The 19,072-nt window shown below is 42.4% G+C and overlaps 1 protein-coding gene across 1 annotated transcript in view; it reads right to left on the reverse strand.

The window, feature by feature from the left end:
- Positions 1–12,976, reverse strand: part of TMEM65 (transmembrane protein 65) — a 46,779-nt gene extending 33,803 nt beyond the window's left edge. The window contains exon 1 of the mRNA XM_032610335.1: positions 12,315–12,976. Within this exon, the coding sequence (XP_032466226.1) occupies positions 12,315–12,600 (286 nt within the window). The 5' untranslated portion in view covers positions 12,601–12,976. The remainder of the gene's footprint in view (positions 1–12,314) is intronic.
- Positions 12,977–19,072: the final 6,096 nt, after the last annotated feature.

The raw sequence follows: 19,072 nt of genomic DNA on the forward strand, positions 1-19,072 counted from the left end.
ACAAAACCAAATTGAAGTATATGTTACAAAATAACTGGTCTGTAATCCTGAAAACTATCAAGGTAATGAGAGCCAAAGGAAAGACTGAGAAACTGTTTCAAATAAAGGAAATTCTAAATGCAATATGTGATTCGGACTGGATCTTTTTGGTGTAAAGGAGCATTATTGGGACAACTGGTGAAACCTGAGTGACAGAGAATAAGATGGTAGTAATCTTTCCATGTTATATTGTGGCTTACATGGGACAATATTCTTCTTTGTAGGAAGTATAGGCCAAAGTATTCCAGTTGTAGCGGGCATCGTGATGCACAGTTGATCCTTGGCTGCCCGAAGTCCTTCCGAGAGACAGCCCTCAGTGACAGTCCTCTTAGGGCACTGCTTCAGCTGAAGAAGGCTGCCTCACCCAAGGCTCTGCCCCCTGCCCAGCGCAGTTCCGCATGTAATTTCACAGAGGAAGAGGACTGGACCTGTCACCCAACTCAGGACAGCACTGAAGGGTCGTTCTATCTCTAGACCTCTCCTCAGGTTCAGCTAAGGCTTCGGTTGAGACTGCATCACTTTACTTCTACCTCTGCCCAAAACTCCTTCCTTCTCTTCCCTTTCTAAGGTGAGGTTTCCAAACAGCACTCCCAGTAAACTTCCTGCATGCTAAATTTTGTCTCAAAGACTGCTTCCCAAAGAACCTACCCTGTGCCAGGGATGACAGAGCATCATGTCAGCAACTTATTCTCAAATGATTCAGGGGAAGGAAAAAAATCTTACTATACTACACTTGAAACTTTTTCAGAAATTTGAGATTGTTTCTAAATTTTAAAAGTAATACAAAATTGAGTGGGGAAAACATAGGAAGAATAGGATGAAGAAAAGCAGAAGAAGAAAAGTATGACATAGGACATGGTTCACTGAAGAAATGAGACTAAGCAATGAACAGTATATTCAAGGTAATAACGGGAAAGAAAAAGAAATTGGAACAAAGGAATAAATCTATTACACAGCATTTATTACTCAAAAGTGATCGTTGCATAACTATAAAATCAGTGCTAACAATTCACACTTTTTGTAATGTTCTTAACAGGTCCCTTTGAGTAGAAAAAAATGCTATAATAATGTTTTTTTAAACCATAAGATCTTTCTAACACACAAACAAAATTTGCTAGCTCACAAAATATGCCACATCTTACATTATCACTCTCACATGTTTGCCTGTTTCCTTTCAAAATGCAAGGATGCCTGAGTTTATCTACATGACCTCAACTTTCTCACCTTAAAAACAAAAACACTTGCTATAACCTTGCTATTCAAAATATTGCCCCCCTGAACCTGTAGCACTGAATCATTGGGAACTTGTTAGAAATGCAGAACTCAAGCTCAACCCCAAATCTACTGAAACAGCATCTGTATTTCAGTAAGATTCCCAGATCATTTTATATGTACATTAAACTTTGTGAAGCAGGTTCTAGTTTTCACTGTGGGATATAGAGAGCTACAAAGAGTATTGCTCCCACCCTTACAGTGAAATGAAGTCAAACTAAATTCAAATTTATGACTTATTTCAAACCCATAAGAGAACTCAAGTCACAAAGCAAACAACTGGCCCTACATCAAAAGAGAAGCAGGCACCTGCAAGGACAGAGGAGACGTTAGCACATGCTTACTTGAGACAGATGCAACTGGACACCATACGAATACGGCTAGAATAGTAAGGGAACAGGTGAAGGCAGAGTGACAGCCAGTGCAACAGTGTGAAGGCATTAGGGCACGAATAAATTGTGGGAGTCTGCACCTTCTTGCAGGTTCTTTCACCAGAAATCTCACCAGACACAAAAGGTAATAGAAGGAGCCCTAAGAAAGCATCCATTGTGGTACAGACCTAGAGGAAGGGAAAAAGCAGTAGTGCAGAAGGGACACGAAACTCTACCTGGATCCCTTTCTCAACCTCTCCTATGAGTCAAAAGCCTTAATCTGTGAGAACGGCAAAAATACTGTCACCCGTGGGCAGGTAGGGTGACTAACCATCCAGTTTGCCTGGGACTCTTTCAGTTTTAGCACTTAAAGTACCACATCCCAAGAAAAAAATGTTCTCCCTAGCCTTTAGGTATTTTAATTTGAAAGTGGAGTTTCAAATCATCTTCTTGATTTCTCTAAGCTTCTTACCAAAGAAAATGAAAAGACATTAGTTGCTAAATGGCCTGTATATTTTCTACACAATACTGCTAAAAAGAGGTATAATTTGCTTACCTGTGATATTACATTTTTCTCTGATAAACTAGAATTCTACACAGAACTCTGTAAAAAATGAGTGAACTAGTAACGTATATTTAAAATAAGTTCAGACTTCTGACCGATGAGGAAAGAGGGAATCTTAGTAGTACTCAAGCTACGGCCCAACACCTCCTGCCCTCCATATCCAAAGTTCCCTTTAAAGAGTTGAATCCTTCCTTATTGATACTGCCTCCTCAGCCAACTAAAATCTGGCTTCTCCTCACTTAATTCTTGACAAAGACATCACTCTCTTTTGTGTTGTTATATCCAATAGACCTTCTTTACTCCACCCTCCCAACTGCAAGTCTTCCTCTTATTTGAACCATCTAAAGCATCAGATCATTCCCTCTTTCTTGAAATGCTGTCTTCTTCACTTAGCTTCTGGAATACACTATTCTTGTTATTTTTCCTGACTTTGTAGACACTCCTCAGTCTCCCTCTAGTTCTGATCCTTCTTCATTTTCCCTTCCAATAAACACTGATGCTTTTCAGAGTTCTGTCCTGGATCTTCCTCTCCATCTATATACAGCTGTTGACACCCACACTTACATCTTCAGCCTAAACTTCTATGAGCTCCAGATTTAAGTGTATAAATAAACACACATGCATAAACACACACACCTACTTATTTGACATCTCCATTTATATTCACAAAGGTATCTACAATTTGACATGTCCAAAATTAACACTTTAAGTTCCACACCCCCAAATCTATTCTTTCCCCAGTCTTCTCCCTCACAGTTAATAATAACGCTTTTTACTCAGTCAGTATAGTCAGAAACCTAACTCATCACTTACTATTTCCTTTCCCTTAATTATCTGACCCTTTCTAACCCATCAGCAAGTCCCATCAGTTCACTCTCACAAGTATGTCTTGACTCCATCTCCTCCTCTTCATCTCTGTGGCCACCTAGTCTCAGCCACCATCATTGCTAGCCTAGACTACTGTAACAGCTTCCTAAGTGGTCTCCCAGCTTACACATCTGCACCCTCCAATCTGTTCTCCAATAGCAGCCAGAGGGCTCTTCAAATACCATTATTTCACTAATGCTTAAATGCTCGAATGGCCTTCATATGGTTTACCCAGAAAGGTCCTGGCCTATCTGGCTTCTGCCTACCTACATCTCATCCCATTCCACTCTACCCTTTGTTCATTAAGTTCCATTCATATTTGCCTTCTTTCAATTCCTACACTATGTGAAGTCCCTTCCTATCTCAGGCTCTTGGTATTTGCTTTTCCTTCTGAGAATGCGCTTCCTCCATCTGTGTGAATGAATGGCTTCTTCTCAATCCTTTATTTTCAGCTTAAATATTACCTAAACAGAGGCCTTCCCAGATCACTTTAAGTAAAGTAAATGTCCTTCTATCTATTCTTCTAATAGCACACACTATCTATAATTATTTTATTATTTACTTTATTGCTCTTTATCTTTCCTCTCTCAAAAATGTAGGTTTCATGAGAGTATTTCCCTGAATTAGTTCTCTGACACACCTCCAATATGCAGTACCGAGTCTACTATGGTAGGGAGAGTAACAAATATTTGTTACACAAATAAATTTTCTGAGTTTAGAAAGGTTTTCTATGAATAGCATGTTAGATTTTTTTTAACTCATTTAAAAATCTAAAGGAAAACTAGAATAATGGTTAGAAAGTTAAAGATTTATAACAGTTGGAAGGCCCAAGTACTAGTTTTCTGACTTTTTCAAAATCCCCCCACAATTTATAAACTTTTTTGCACACTGATTTTACTTTGATTTCTCTTATTTTAAAAGTAACAATGCTATATTTGCTTTTGTATTGAATGTGTATATTATGCAAACATATAAAAGATAGACTAAGATATACTACCAGCACATGTGACTTTTATTGAGCATTTGAGTTGTTACCTTTTTTCCCAGCACATGTTAAAAAAAATTCCAGGTATGAATATCTACAGAAAGGTGCAATAATAAGAACAGGGATTTTAAAGTCAAACAAAGCTAAGCTAAAAACTCTGCCACAGAGGTTTTAGGATCTTGGGCAAGCTCCTCAGCATCTTAATCCATAGAATAGAGATAATTCCTTCTCTCTCCAAGAGAAGTAAACAGAAAAATTACATGAAAACTCACTTAATTAGCCCAGTATGTCTGTAGCAAACATTCAATAACTGCTAAGTAATGGTAATGAAAATGGTGTTGGCAGCAGCAATAGTGGTAGCAGTGGGATGTCTTCTATAAAATATAAGAACCATTATACAACAGAAATTCAGAATCTATATTACAAAATATCATGCTATTTTTAAAATTACAAATGTTTTAATAACCCAGTGCCCTAAATAGTCTACCCTAAAACTCAGAAAGAAGACAGAAAATCTAAAGTAAACCAAGTAAAGAACACCATTCTAACCTAAACTTCTCTGAACCTAAGTGCCTTTCAGGTATTTACAGCAACAATCCTTTGAATGGCCATAATCGTAACATTAGCAGAAATACAAGATCTTCAGTGTGAGAGCTGAAGAGTCAGAGGTCCATAGCAATGTGATAGGTGCGACTGGCTAGCTGGAGAGACAGGAGAGTAGTGGTCTGTGACCCTGAAATGTCTATCAAGATTAAACCCTACTGAATAGCATACGGGTGAAGAGAGAAAGAAATACTGAAAGAAATATAAGAAGAAAAAAAAAAAAACCACCATGAAAGAGTCACAGAGAGCAGACATTAGAAACAACAAGAGACGCCCGAGAAGCAGACCTCCTTCCACAGCAGCAAAGTTTACCACAAGGGACGAATGAGGATAGAGCAGAGCGGTCCGAGGGCACTGTGGATGGAGTGGGGCAGGGGCAGAACAAATCCGACACACCTCGCCAGCACTATGACACGGTCTGAAAGCATGCCAACGGAAACAGCACAGCGTTCTGGGGGCATCTGGTGTGATGACTAGTATCTCTACAAATAGCCCCAAAGAAAATTATCGTATTAAAATACAGTATACAACGACTCGGACATCTGGTACAAGCAAAACTGTGCTCGTTATACTTTTACTAAGGCAGAGAAAAAAGCAGTATGTTCAAATATGTTGCCATCAAACACAGTCAAACTAAACGTTTCAGAGGTTAAGAGGAATGATGTTTTGTACAGAGGAACCGGTTTGCAAGGCAGAAATAGAGACACAGAGATAGAGAACAAACGTATGGACACCAAGGGGGTAAAGCGGGGGTGGGGGTGGGGGTGGGGGTGGGATGAATTGGGAGATTGGGATTGACATGTATACACTGATATGTATAAAATGGATAACTAATAAGAACCTGCTGTATAAAAAAAATGAAATAAAATTTTAAAAAAAAAAGAGGAATGACGTTTTGTTACCTGCAAGGTCCTTTGTCTAGAAGAGTCTCTTATTTACCAGATGGTCTGAGGTAACTACGTTATTATATTTTAACAAATAACTACTTGCTTTCATGTCGTTGTTTTCATTCACTTAAAGCATAAACCTATGAGTCAAAGACAAGGCTAGAATCTTACATACTAATTAATTCAGCTGACGAGCAAGATGCTAATAAAATCTGCACTCAGGAATTTAGTCCCTATTTGTTCCAGTTAGCTTTATATTCTCTCATGCCAAAGAAAACCACGTAAGAGTATAGTTATACAAATGCATCACTATTTTTAGAAAAACTAAACCAGTCGCCACTGATAGTGATTCAATATCAGATCATTCCCAACATTCAAGATTATCCATTATCTTTATTTCTGCCTGACCCTTTGGATGACCCTATAAAGTTGCAGACTTTATATTATTTCAATTTTCCTATCTACAAACATCTTTATAAAAATTTGCTTGTCACAACTGCTATAAAAAGTAAGAAAATAGTGACTATTGAGAGGAACACCAGCAAATTACTGGTGAATTCAACTATGGCAGTGTTTGACTTATCTGGAAGCCCTATATTCTAAGGGTCGAATATTTAGAATTTAGTTAAGAACTTAGAAGTGAAAGGACATCACAATCAAGGAAAAGAGTTATCACAAAGCTCATTTATTTGATAATGAGGTGAAGAGTCTGATACAGCATTTCATATAAAGCGATGGCCCTCAAGCAGATTGGTTTTGCTAAATTCCTCCCTTTCCTCCCACCCAGTGTCTCCTCCAGGGAATATCTGGCAATGTCTAGAGACATTTTTGGTACACAAAACTTGGGATGAGGAGGGTGGGAGGGTGCTACTGGCATCTAGTGGCTAGAAGACAGGGATGCTGCTAAATATCCTATGTGGAGGACAGCCCCACAACAAGAATCATACAGCCCAAACGTCACTACCGCCAAGGCTAAGATATCCTGATATAGAGGAAAGAGTCCTATACATCTCTGTCTCCCTCTGTCTCTCTATATAGCTATCAATCAAATGAATCACTATCACTATACTGGCACTCAGTACAAGAACGAATGGTCAAAAGTCTTAAGACAAACAAACAAAAACTAATATGTTACTGGTATGCATTAATAAAGAAAGATGTAATACAAGATTTCCAACAGAAACGATTAATTTTTAAATGTTATAAAGGATATAAAGGAACTGATATAAAGGAACAAACTACAATTATTAGTTATGGTTACCTACATAGAATATCTCCTCCTAATTTCCCTTCCCTTGAATCTAGACTGGTCTTAGTAACTTGTTTGACCAATAGCATGCAGCAGAAATGACATTCTGGGACTTGCAAGGCTAGGTCATAAACAGTGGTAGGTTGAATAATACCCCTCCCCATATGTCCCCATCCTAATCCTCCTACCTGTGAATACATCACCTCATATGGCAAAGGAGAGTTTGCAGATGTGATTAAGTTAAGGATTTTGAGAAAGATTAATCCTGAACTATCCAGGTGGGCCCTAAATGTAATCACGAGGGTCCTTATAAAAGAGAGGCAAGAAGGTCAATGATGTGACAACCGAAGCAGAGATTAATGTGAGCAAGAACCAAGGAATACCAAAAGCTGGAAGAAACAAGGACCAGATTCTCCCCTAGAACCTCCAGAAGGACAGGGCATTGCTAACACTTTTATTTTAGCCCCTTAAGTCTAATTTTGGACCTCAGACTTCCAGAACTCTAAGAGAATAAATTTGTATTGTTTTAAGCCACTATATTTGTGGCAATTTGTTACAGCAACAATGGGAAACTGATAACAAAGTCTTACAGCTTCTACTTAGTTCTCTTGGAACATTTTCTCTGGAAGTCCTGTCCATTTTAAGACTGTCATACTGGTGAGATCACATGCATCTACTCTGGTCAATAGTTCTCGTTGAACCCAGTCTTCCAGCCACGTCCAACAAAGTGCCAGACAAGTGAGTGAAGCCATCTTGGACTCTGTGACCAGCTCATCTGCCAGCCGTTTACCGAGTGACCCCCATAGATACCATGTGAAAGAGACGAATCACCCAGCTGAGTCCTGCCTATATTTCTGATCCACAAAATCATGAGAAATAATGGAACGGTCGTTGTTTTATGTCACAAATAACTCTGGACCTCAAGTTACATGTTAAATGATGATTAAAGATTGTTAAATAGAATATATCCATTTTGTAATGGAAGAAAAAACTCCTATTTATATTATCTGTTTTCTAGGCAGTAATCCCTAGTTATAGGGCTACTCCAACGTTCCCATTAATTCTAAAGAATTGTAATTAAGCTTGCTGGAATATACTGCTGTAACTAGATTCTTTCCATATTGGTAAAATAACTGATTGTAACAAAGCTTCATTTACTTATCCAGGGCCAGGATATAGAAGCTCTCAGCTTATTAGAGATCACTCACTCTTCCTGACTCAATCCATATTTCATATCCTCATCCTGTTCTTCTCCTCTTTCAGGTCTAGTTATTCCTTTATTCCTCTTTTACTGTTTCAACTAAGGCACCTAAATATCTTTATTCACAAATCTTAATTTGGAGTATGAAATGTTTTCTTGCCCTCTTTCTTATTCTCTTTGAGCAAAAGCCAAGATTATCTCCAGTTCATCTAGAGGTTAATAGCTTAACAGCACTGCCACTTTCTTATATAATCCTATACAAGGAGCTGAGAAAAATGGGGATACTCTTGTTAAGAGTCCAAGATCCCTAGTGGACTGGAACTCCACAAAAAATCATATTTGTTTCTATGTATTCTAAGTATGCTATATGGCAAGTTCTCAAAACAAAACTCCTCATGCTACCTTAAGTAAATAATCACAATGGTGGGGAACTACAAGATTAAATTTAGAATTATGTGGTGTATCTATATGGATGTAGATAAATGGTAAAAAAATTTTGTAAAAAATTTTTTTAAACATATACAATTATCACTTACACAGAGAAACAAAAAAATGCAAGCTGATTAAGATCTAGCATTGATAGAAAAACTGCTCTGTTCCCCCAAAACATCCCTTATTTGCCTATATAAAAAGAATCTCATTTTTACAAATACTTTAAGTACACATTTAACAAAAATATTCCCTAAGAAGGTCCTTTTTTCAAATCATATCTTTCATTGTGCCTCCCCAAAAGCCAGCTCTTACCTTTCTGTGTAATTCTCCAATGAGCATTAATTACAACATCTAAATAAGTGTGGAAGGCAGCCTCCAAGATGAGGCCCCCAATGATTTCCACCTCCTGGTATTCACACCCTGCCTGCATATGCTCCCACAGTGTATGATGAGGGCAAAAAAGGATAGACTATCTCTTCTAAGACCAGGTTATAAAAGACTGTGGCTTCCAGCTTAGGTGTCTCTCTCATCACTCATTCTGGAGGAAGACAGCTGCCATGTCTTGAAACACTCAGGCAGCCCTGTGGAGAGACCCACACAGCAAGGAATTGAGACTTCTAGCCAACAGCCATGTGAGTGAGCCTTCTTGGAACTGGTTCCTCTAGCCCCAGTTACGACGTCAATAATGCAGCCCTAGCTGAAAGCTTGATTACAACTTCATGAGAGACCCTGAGGCAGAAACATCCCCCTAAGCTGCCCCAAGACACCTGATCCTCAGAAACCATGAGACAATACATGTCTGTTTTAAGCCATTGTGCTTTGGGGTAATTTGTTGTACAGCAATGTAGAACTAACTAATGCAATGAGCACTGCCCATCCTTCAAAAACCAAATAGGTATTTAAAATTTTTTTTTAATAATTATAAATAGAAATAGTAACTGCAAAACTTGAAAACAAATTTTGTTTAAAAAGCTCAGCTAAAATTAAAAGGCAACAGTAATAACATCAGCTTGCCAGTCCTACTTGTAAAAACAATGAACCAACAGTGCACTTTCTGAAGAATATGGACTCTTTCTGGAAGAATAGAGAGCAGGTTGAGCAGATAAATTGAGAACAGAACATCAACTTTTTTAAAACTAGGAAAGAAATCAGTTTGTAATTTAAAAATCACAATATCTTACTTAACTATTAAGAAGACATCCCACAAAGTCTGCCTTATCTATTACAAACTGGTTCTAAAGCTTTATCTTGTCACAGACTATATCAAATGCCTACTGATAAACACATAAGAAAGATAAGGGCAAATATAACAAATTTCAGCAGTAGACCCCACTTCCATTTCACAGCACAGATTTTCTTTTCCTGTAATATTTCCACACCAAATCCAAAGCACTTCATTAGATCATGCAAGCACTCTTTCCAAGAACACATAAGGTTTCCTATTGTAAGAAACAGCTCTTTTAACATAATTTATTTCATTAGAAAGTGCACTTAGTACACACATATTTAATACATGGGTTGAGCATTTAAAAACACTCAAAAAGCAACAATAAAAGAAAAACATGGCAATTTTTCATTTGTCTGGGGAAAAAATTGATGTCAGCAATAGAATGAGCTGTATGCATTCTCAACGTAATAAATCCTCTCTACCTTAAATGGTTAATGAATAGGGTAATTTACTAGTGATGATCCCAGTTATCTACATAGAAACTATATGTATTGATATCGAAAACAACGAGGAACACTAAGACTGTACTAAAAATTAAACCATCATCATCAATGTGTCATTTGAGTCAAAGAGCAATAATTTAGTCATCAACATTGGCAAAATTAGTTGACTTAAACTCTGAAGTTCTTTAGCTTTTACGTCAAATAAGCATTTGAATACCCCATTGTTTCCTATATCCTTTATCTTGAACAGACAACTTAAATTACCAACTTCTCTCTCATATAACTTATGTATTATTAAGTTTAATTGACGCTAACTGATCTCCATTGACTGAAGTTTATAGGTCCTTTCCAGAATATTTAAAACCATGTTAAATTTAAAAATACATTTTCCATTTTCACTGGAAAATGTAGCATTCCTACTGGCATGTGCTAAAATAATAAGGTATGAAGCAAAATTTATCCATTTGTATCACAGGACATGTTTTTCATGCACTGTCATAAAATCATATTAATAAGGCCCTCCAATCTTGTAACAATGTTAATGCAGAATTTCCAAGAAATTACTTAGAAAAGGCCAAATGTGTATTCAAACAGTCTTACCCATGGAGAAAGATTCCTAAAACTAATGCTCTAGTGTGAATGTCTTTATAATTTTCCAAGGGTCACTTTTTCAGAAGTGAATATTTTAAAACCACACACTGAGTGCACACATAGCTCACAAATATGCTAGTATCTGATTATGACTTCATGTAATATCGTGATTACATTTAGTAACCGAATTGATTGTGATGTTACATTGTTCCTATAGAAGCACTGTGGGTAGACAATGTCTGGAACCATCCAATACCATAAATTGGTCCACAATTCCCTGAACGGAGGTAAAAAAAGCAGTTAAAAGGCACAACTAATAAAAAGTTTCTAAAGAAGTAGTGTAGAAAAGTCCTGCTTATGAGGTAGACAATTCTCTCCTCCATTTTGAATATAGACCAAAGAAGCGCTTTCAAGTGCCTGTGGCAGATCAAATGCCTTGCTCCAAATAAATATGCTCTTAACTTACGGAACCTATGGAATGCTTATGTACCTACCAACCTTGAGGGAGGGGAGGAGTAAACTTAAACAACAAAAAAGAAACAAAAAACACTTTCCAACACACCAGAATGTATAACATAAAACAGCAGCAATGTATTCTGTCTGTATCACGGTATTTAAATGGCTAAAGTATCTTAAGACTGAATGATTTGATCATTGGCCCCTTTCATCCTTCTGATTTTCTGACTTTTTAGTTTTTTCACTTGGACTCACATTCTGACATACCAGCATGCTGCACCGGTTTGAAAAATATCCTCCTTTAACAGGTTAGCTTAAAAATGGCTTGGCTTTCACCATTCCAAATTATTTTTGAGCAGAAGTCCGCTTTTTATTGCAGAGCCACAGATTTCCAGAAAAATACCTTTTAACTACTGCATTCTTTCATCCTCTGGGGGCACAACAAAAACGGGAGTCTAACTTGGGCAGCACCAAGCCTGTGATGGGCTTGCAAGTATGCATCTGCTGTTGCTGGTCTGATCCACGCTTTCAGTTTCCCAGGAAAGTGTTTCCTTCGACTGCTTAAATGAATCCAACTGGAGGTGTACGCAAACAAGCCGCTGAGAACACCTCTGCCTTAACGAAGCAACATCCCTTCTTTCGGACCCTGACACATCTTCGTTTGATAACCATTTAGCGAAGTTTCCCCCTGCCTCTCGGCTTTGTAGCGCTTTGGAAGGAGGCACCGCAGGCCACCGGCATGGCTGCACGTTCACAAGTAAGCAGCAAGGACTACAGGGGGACAGCAGGGCTGGGGGACGGGGGGCACAGCAAATCTAAACAAAATCAAATCAACGTCGGTTGGTAATTGGGGCTGAAGCTCCAACTGTGAGGCTGGGGAGGAACCAGCTAAGCGTTGGCCCCTGGCTGCCTGGCACGATCCGCGCCTGTCCTACTGCCCCGGGGACACTCAGGAGGCGCAAAGTTCCCCCGCCCCCCCGGACGTCCCAGGAGCTAGGCCAAGCGGGCGAGGGGGCCGGCGGCAAGGGGCCCAGGCCGAGGGGCGGCCGGGGCGCAGGCGGGGTAGGGGAGGGCTCTGGGCACCCGCCCCTCCGTCCCCGGCTCGCCCCCTCGCGCCCCCCTTACCTTGGGCGATGGCAATGGACTCGAAGCGGTGCAGCTCCTTGAGCAGGCAGCTCCTCTCGCTGGAGTGCAGGCTGTAGATGAAGTCGCGCGCGCCCTGCGCCGTGTTCAGCGCCTCCATGGGCTCCTTCTTGGGGTGGGTGCCCAGCTCCCGGGGGCCGCCCGGGGCCGCGAGCGCCAGCGGCCCCTGCCCGCAGCAGCACCAGGACGGCGGGCGGGGCGCGGCGGCCGGCCCCGGCCTCAGGCTGTGCGCGGTCCGGCTCCTCAGCAGCGGCAGCAGCCGGGACATGGCGGGCTGAGGAGCGGGGACGCCCCGCGGCAGTCCGGGAGGGCGATTTCTGGCGAACCCGCGGGAAGAAGGAGCTGGGCTCAGCCCGACCCCGCCCCGATGTCCTCCTGACAGGCAGCCGAGGCGCCGGGAACCATGCACTCGCCGGGCCCGCGCGGCTGGAGCCTCCTTTTCAGTCCTCCTTCCCTTCCCAAAGGCTCGCGGCGCCTCCGGTCCTCCAGACGACAAAAACTTTCTCTGAGGCGGCCGGGCCGGGAGAGCGCTCCCGGAGAAGGCGGGCGGGCAGTGCGGGCGGGCGCCTCCCAACCAAAGAGGAGCGGCGCGGGCGGGCGGGTTCGGCAACGGTTTGTGTCTGTCAGTCTGATCTTCCAGAGGGATGAGTCAGCCACGCGCCGCCCTTCCCCGGCACCGCCCTTCCCCGGCACCGCCCTCCTCTCTCGCCGGTTTTCCCACCCTCTTGCCAGCCCTAGTCCCCACACCGTACGGCTTCCGCGCCCTCAAAGCAGCCACGCTCTTAGACCACAGCCGCCGCCGCTACCCCTAGCGGCAATATAAGGGGGTAACAGGGCGGAACGAAGAAAAGAGGCGGGGTGGGTGAGGCGGGGCCGCGCAGGCGCATTGTGCAGTCTTGCGGGCCGCGCTTTCTCCGGGCTAAGGAGCGTGCACGTGTGTCCCCACCCCTCCAAAGCATGAAGGTGGAGAAAGAGAGGGACCTTGCCCCTTGCGCCGGCCTCCGGTTGGCTGAGTAGTACAGCTGCCACCCGGCCCCCCTAGCGCCGTGCCTGAATCTGAGGCTGGTTCTGAACGATGCTCCAGCGTGTAGGCCCTCTCGCCCGTCACGGGCCCGGCCACAGTGCCCTGCTCAGGCTTTGGAACATTGAAGCGCCCAGGCCGCGCCCTTCGCCAAGTCCGCGCACACCCAGACTTCGGCCAGACAACCGAGCCTCTGAGACACCCGCTCTGGGAGCCCCAGAGGGAGAGCTAGGCCAGTTCTCCCGCTTCCCAAGAAGAGTCTGAGACAGAGACCTTGACACTGAGAACACCCTTCCCTGTTCTGATGCAAGCAGCGTAGAGACATTGGAGCCTGAGGCAAGAATGTCACAGACCTTTTCCATGTGGTTGTCCAGGTTTGTTTGTTTGGTTTTTTCTCTGTGCCAAGGTGGAAAGAATTCTGCGATCCTCCACCATTTCCACGTGTCCTAGGCATCTTTCAAGGCCCCAGTTCACAGGGTCTGCTATTCCAAGCTTTAATTTATCTCTTGCTAAGGGAGGAGATCTCTGCTTTATCTGAACCTGTCTAAAGGCACTTAGGCTTCCTGTCTTCTTAAAGAATAGATCCACTTAGAGAATAAATCTGCTCAAGTGTAATCAAGATCTAAATCCTATCCTTATCATACCCACTGCTGCACCCAGCCCGAGACCTTGTATACAGTAGATGTGCTATAAGAATGTAAGTGCACTATATAAATGCGCGTCAAGGGAGGAACGGTATCACTAAATCCTCCTACTGCTGTAACCCAGTGGTTCTCCAAGTGTGGTCCCTGGACAGCAGAGCTTGTGAGACATGAAAATTTGTGTGCTCCACCAGAGACCTCCTGAATCTGAAACTGGGGGTTGGTCCCTGTCTGCGTTTTTTTTTGTTTTTTGTTTTCCTTTTTCCTTTGCGGTATGCGGGCTTCTCACTGTTGTGGCCTCTCCCGTTGCAGAGCACAGGCTCTGGACGCGCAGGCTCAGCGGCCACGGCTCACGGGCCCAGCCGCTCCGCGGCATGTGGGATCCTCTCGGACCGGGGCACGAACTCGTGTCCCCCGCATCGGCAGGCGGACTCTCAACCACTGCGCCACCAGGGAAGCCCCCTGTCTGCGTTTTAACAAGCCCTCCAGTTAATACTGATTCACACAAAATTTGAGAACCACTGCTCTAACTTAAACATGGAAAGCAGTTTTTAAAATTTTTAAATTTCAGGGCAGTGCCTCTAGTGTAATAATGACAAGAATTTTCTCTGTGGAAAATGGAAGCTCTTTGAGGGTAGAGATTTTCTTGTCTTTGAAACACCCTACACCTCCCAGTGTGTGTTGGAATCTTCTACAGAGTTATTTAAATTCTTGGGATTTCTACCGCCACTACCCGCCCCCCATATCCCTTTTACCCCCAAGAGATTCTGACTCATTGGGCTTGGGCTGGGACCTGGGAAGAGGGGTTTGAAAAAACCCTTGAGTAGGAATTCCCAGCAGTCTCCAGGACACCAGTTTTGTGTTTGGGTTCCAGAAACAGATTGCTGAAAATTTGATAACTGGATCAACCACTTCCTAGCTATGTGTTAGTGTTAGATTGTTTCAGTAGTGGTCTCAATAATCATGCCTTATGGTATCCACTCCCTTGTGTAGACCTGTCGCACATGACTGTGGGCTCGACCACGTGACTTGCTTTAGCCAATAAGTGGGACATCACAGCCATGCTCTAAGTGCTTGTTCCTTGGGGCTTGCTGTAATGTGTTTGCTTTATGACTATTCAGTCCTGCTATAGAAAATAAGAGAAACAAAAATGTAGACACAATTTGCTTATGAGACATGTTACACGCAGAGTAAATGGATATGTGTTGAACATAGACAAAAAGGATGGAACAAATGAAAGTGCTACTTCAGATAGAAGGAGATAGACCAAGTAAACTTTAAGTATTAGTAAGGCATGAATCATACAGCCTCTCAACTGACAACTGTGTCATTCCTAAATTGACCACCAACTAGTGATATCCATTATAGCCCCACTGTGGCCTCATGTAGTCTCTGCACAAGAAAAGCAGATAAATCCCCAGCTGCTCAGGCAGCTAATGGCCAGCTACAGTTATGACCAGACACACTTGCTTCTGTATCACTCAGATGTATGTCAGATGTATGTCGATTCCAGACCTGTTCAGTCTGCCAAAACCCCTCGCTTACCCTCCACTCTGGTCCTTAAAACCATGCCATCTGTGGTTTTAAGTGCTATGGTCCTTCCACCCTGCTTATACCCTATCCTAAGCTTGTTTATCTACTCCTTTTCTTTCTCCTTGCTTCTCATTCTGTTTTAAATTGGTTGATAAACTGTTGCTGCTCTTTAAGTGAACATGTTAAAACAAACTTAGTGGCTTAAATAGCCAGTTTATTTTGCTCATGATTTTGTAGAAATAGAAATTCAGGAAGGGCTTGCTTGGGCAGTTCTGTGTTGGTGTCTCTTATCGGATGTCACTGCAGCTGCAGTCGTTTAAAGGTTCATCTAGGCTGGACATCCAAGATGGCACACTCATGTGGCTGACAGTTGAGGCTGGCTGTTGGTTGGCTGGAAGCTCAGCTGGGACCGTGAACCAGAGTGCCTTCACACACACCCTCCAACATGTCAGACTTCTCACATGGCAGCTGGCTTCCCTGAGAGCGAGTGTCTGAAAAGAACCAGGTTCATGGCCTTTAATGACTTATCCTAAGAAGTAATGGAGCATCACTTCCACTGTATTCTGCTAGCTACCGGCAAGCCACTAAGACCAGGCCATATAAAAGAGAAGGGGATATGGACCTCCACCTCTCAATGGAAACAGTGTCAAAGAATTTGGGGACGTGTTTTGTTTCGTTTTAAGATGTTGGGGGTAGGAGTTTATTAATTTATTTATTTTTGCTGTGTTGCGTCTTCGTTTCTGTGCGAGGGCTTTCTTTAGTTGTAGCAAGCGGGGGCCGCTCTTCATCGCGGTGCGCAGGCCTCTCACTATCGCGGCCTCTCTTGTTGCAGAGCACAGGCTCCAGATGCACAGGCTCAGTAGTTGTGGCTCACGGGCCCAGTTGCTCTGCGGCATGTGGGATCCTCCCAGACCAGGGCTCGAACCCGTGTCCCCTGCATTAGCAGGCAAATTCTCAACCACTGCGCCACCAGGGAAGCCCTGGGGACATGTTTTAAAGCTGCCACATAAACAATGTGATTCAAGCATCTTAATTTGGTCTATAAGCCTATCTACATATATGCTTAATCCTTACTAGTCACTTGTGTTATTTCTTCTTCTTTATTTTTATCATTTCGCTTGGTATATCAATGACTCTGTTACTGGTTTCTAAGAACTCATTTATGAAAGGATGTTAACCATTTATCGTGCAATGCAAATGAAATACCATATTTTATTGCCATCAATTTACTGTGGTGTTTTGTATTTTGGTTTTGTATTAAAATATAATCATGTCGTGGTTTTGGGGAAAAAAAAAAAAAGCCTATCTGTTCCATGACTTATGGTACAATCTTGGAATTTGGCTGCCACATAAAAAGGTCTGCAGTATCCTGCTAGAAAGACCACATGAAGGAGGAGGCGACAGCCAATAGCTGCAGCTAACTACCAGGCACATGCGTGAGGCCATCTTGGACCACCTAGTCCCAGTCAAGCCCCAGATGACAGCATTGCAAAGTGGTTGAGATCATTAGCTCTGGAGCCAGACTGCCTAGGTTTGAGTCCCCACTCTACCGTTTACTAGATGTATAACCTTGAGCTAATAACTCAACCGTTCCATGACTGCTCATGTCTTTGATGGGGGTAAGGGCATGTTGCTGAGTTTGCTCATCTGTTAAATGGACATAAGGGCATCTGCTTTAGAGGGTTACAGTGGAACTAAATACATGTAAAGTATTTCAAACAGCTCCTGGAACATGGAAGTGCTCAATAAGTTATTACTATCCAAATTCCTGTGGACCTCTCAAACCTCTAGGATTAGGTCTTTGGACCCTAATTTGAGAAATAGCTACCTAGCTATCTGTCATTTAATACACATGTAATGTGTACTAAGTGGATCCTCTATCCACTCTCTTTCTCTGAACATTTGAATACCCTAAATATAAATGGAGGAGATGGGGAGGGGGGAGGGTTGGGGGGGGTCCACGTATGGAGCTATGGAGAAGTATAGGATAAGGCAGGTCTAACTGTGGGTGGCAACAGGAAGGCTGTGAGGAAGTGGGATGGTGCCGAGGAGGTAGTGCCAGCAGGTTGGAGAAGGTTACAGAAATGGAAGAGGGAGAGGAGAGCCCAGAAGGCAATCCTGGCCTGGGTTCAGCCTAACCTGCTCTTCACTTTTGAAGATGACAAACATCGTGCCTCAGTTAACAGTCACAGTCTCCTCCTCATGAAAAATTGGTGCTGAGTCAACAGTCCACAGTAGGTTACATTATGCAAATTCTCTCCAGAGTTCCTGGCATCCCTGTTGCTGGCAGGGCACAAGGCCATTTGCTGTCTGCATCTTACAATACGTTATACACCCCGTTATTGCTGGCCACTTTAAAATTCTTGAAATTGTTGCTTTACTTGGTGGGACCTTTAATCATTTTTTTCTGCCCACATTTTTGCAGTTCCCTTATTATACTTCTTATCCATCGAGTGTTAGTATTCTGACCTCCGGAAGTCCCCTGCCTCATTGGGGCTGTGGTGAATCAATTGCTGCTTCACAATGAAAACCACAAAATCTTACTAGGAAAATTAAAGAAGACTTAAATAAAGGGAGGAAAAGATCAATTCATGTTTGGAACAGTCAATAGCATTGATATAAGATGACGGTTCTCCCCAAATTAATCTATAAATTCAGTGCAATCCCAATCAAATCCCAACTTGATTTGTGTCTCTGTATATGTGTGTGTGAAATGGTCAAACTGATACTAAAATTTATATTGCAATGCAAATGGAGGCAGTGTAGCATACCAGAAAGAGCATGGGTCCCCTGACTTTACATCCTAACTTTAATACCTACTAGCTGATTCAGTTTGGACAAGTTGTCTATGATGCAAAGTCTTGGTTTGGGGGTTTCTTGTTATTTCTTAAAATACCACCTCACAGAGTCATGAGCGTAAGATGAGTTAATATATGTGAAACACATGGCACGATACCTAACATGTAGTAGGTGGTCAAAAAATAATAGGTAGTATTAGAAGGCATTAAGATTTAAAAATTACTGTTAGCAGTATCAGTGTATCTACAGGTATCAGAGGCTCATATAACTTCAGAGCTAAAAGAAAGAGAATCCAACTGGATCTCTATTTTCTCAATGTTTCTTCACTCTCCAACTCCCTGCAGTTTAGCTGTTGGGCTTCCAAAGGACAAGGCTGGAGATATAAATTTGAGAGCCATCAGCATCCAGGTATCATTGAAAGCTGTAGACCTGGCCAGGTTTCCAGTGGGTAAAGTAAAGATGGAGATGAGAATGTGGGGCTGCCCCTGGGACCCTTCACCACTGTGACACTGGAAGAGGCAGAGGAGCCAGCAAAGTAGGAGGAAAAGCAGAGTCCTCCTCTCTGTTTCTAACATTAGAAACACCCAGAATGATGTTCGCCTGATACTGGTCATCATTCTTCTTGGGATATTGGATGATTTTGTTAACTTTCTTCTTTGCCCTTGTCTCTGTTGCTTGAATTTTTTATGATGTGTATGTATTGATAATTTAAACAAATAGAAAGCTTTACTCTAAAGAGGGGAACT

The sequence above is a fragment of the Phocoena sinus genome, chromosome 17 (assembly GCF_008692025.1).
Source record: "Phocoena sinus isolate mPhoSin1 chromosome 17, mPhoSin1.pri, whole genome shotgun sequence".
NCBI lineage: Eukaryota > Metazoa > Chordata > Mammalia > Artiodactyla > Phocoenidae > Phocoena > Phocoena sinus.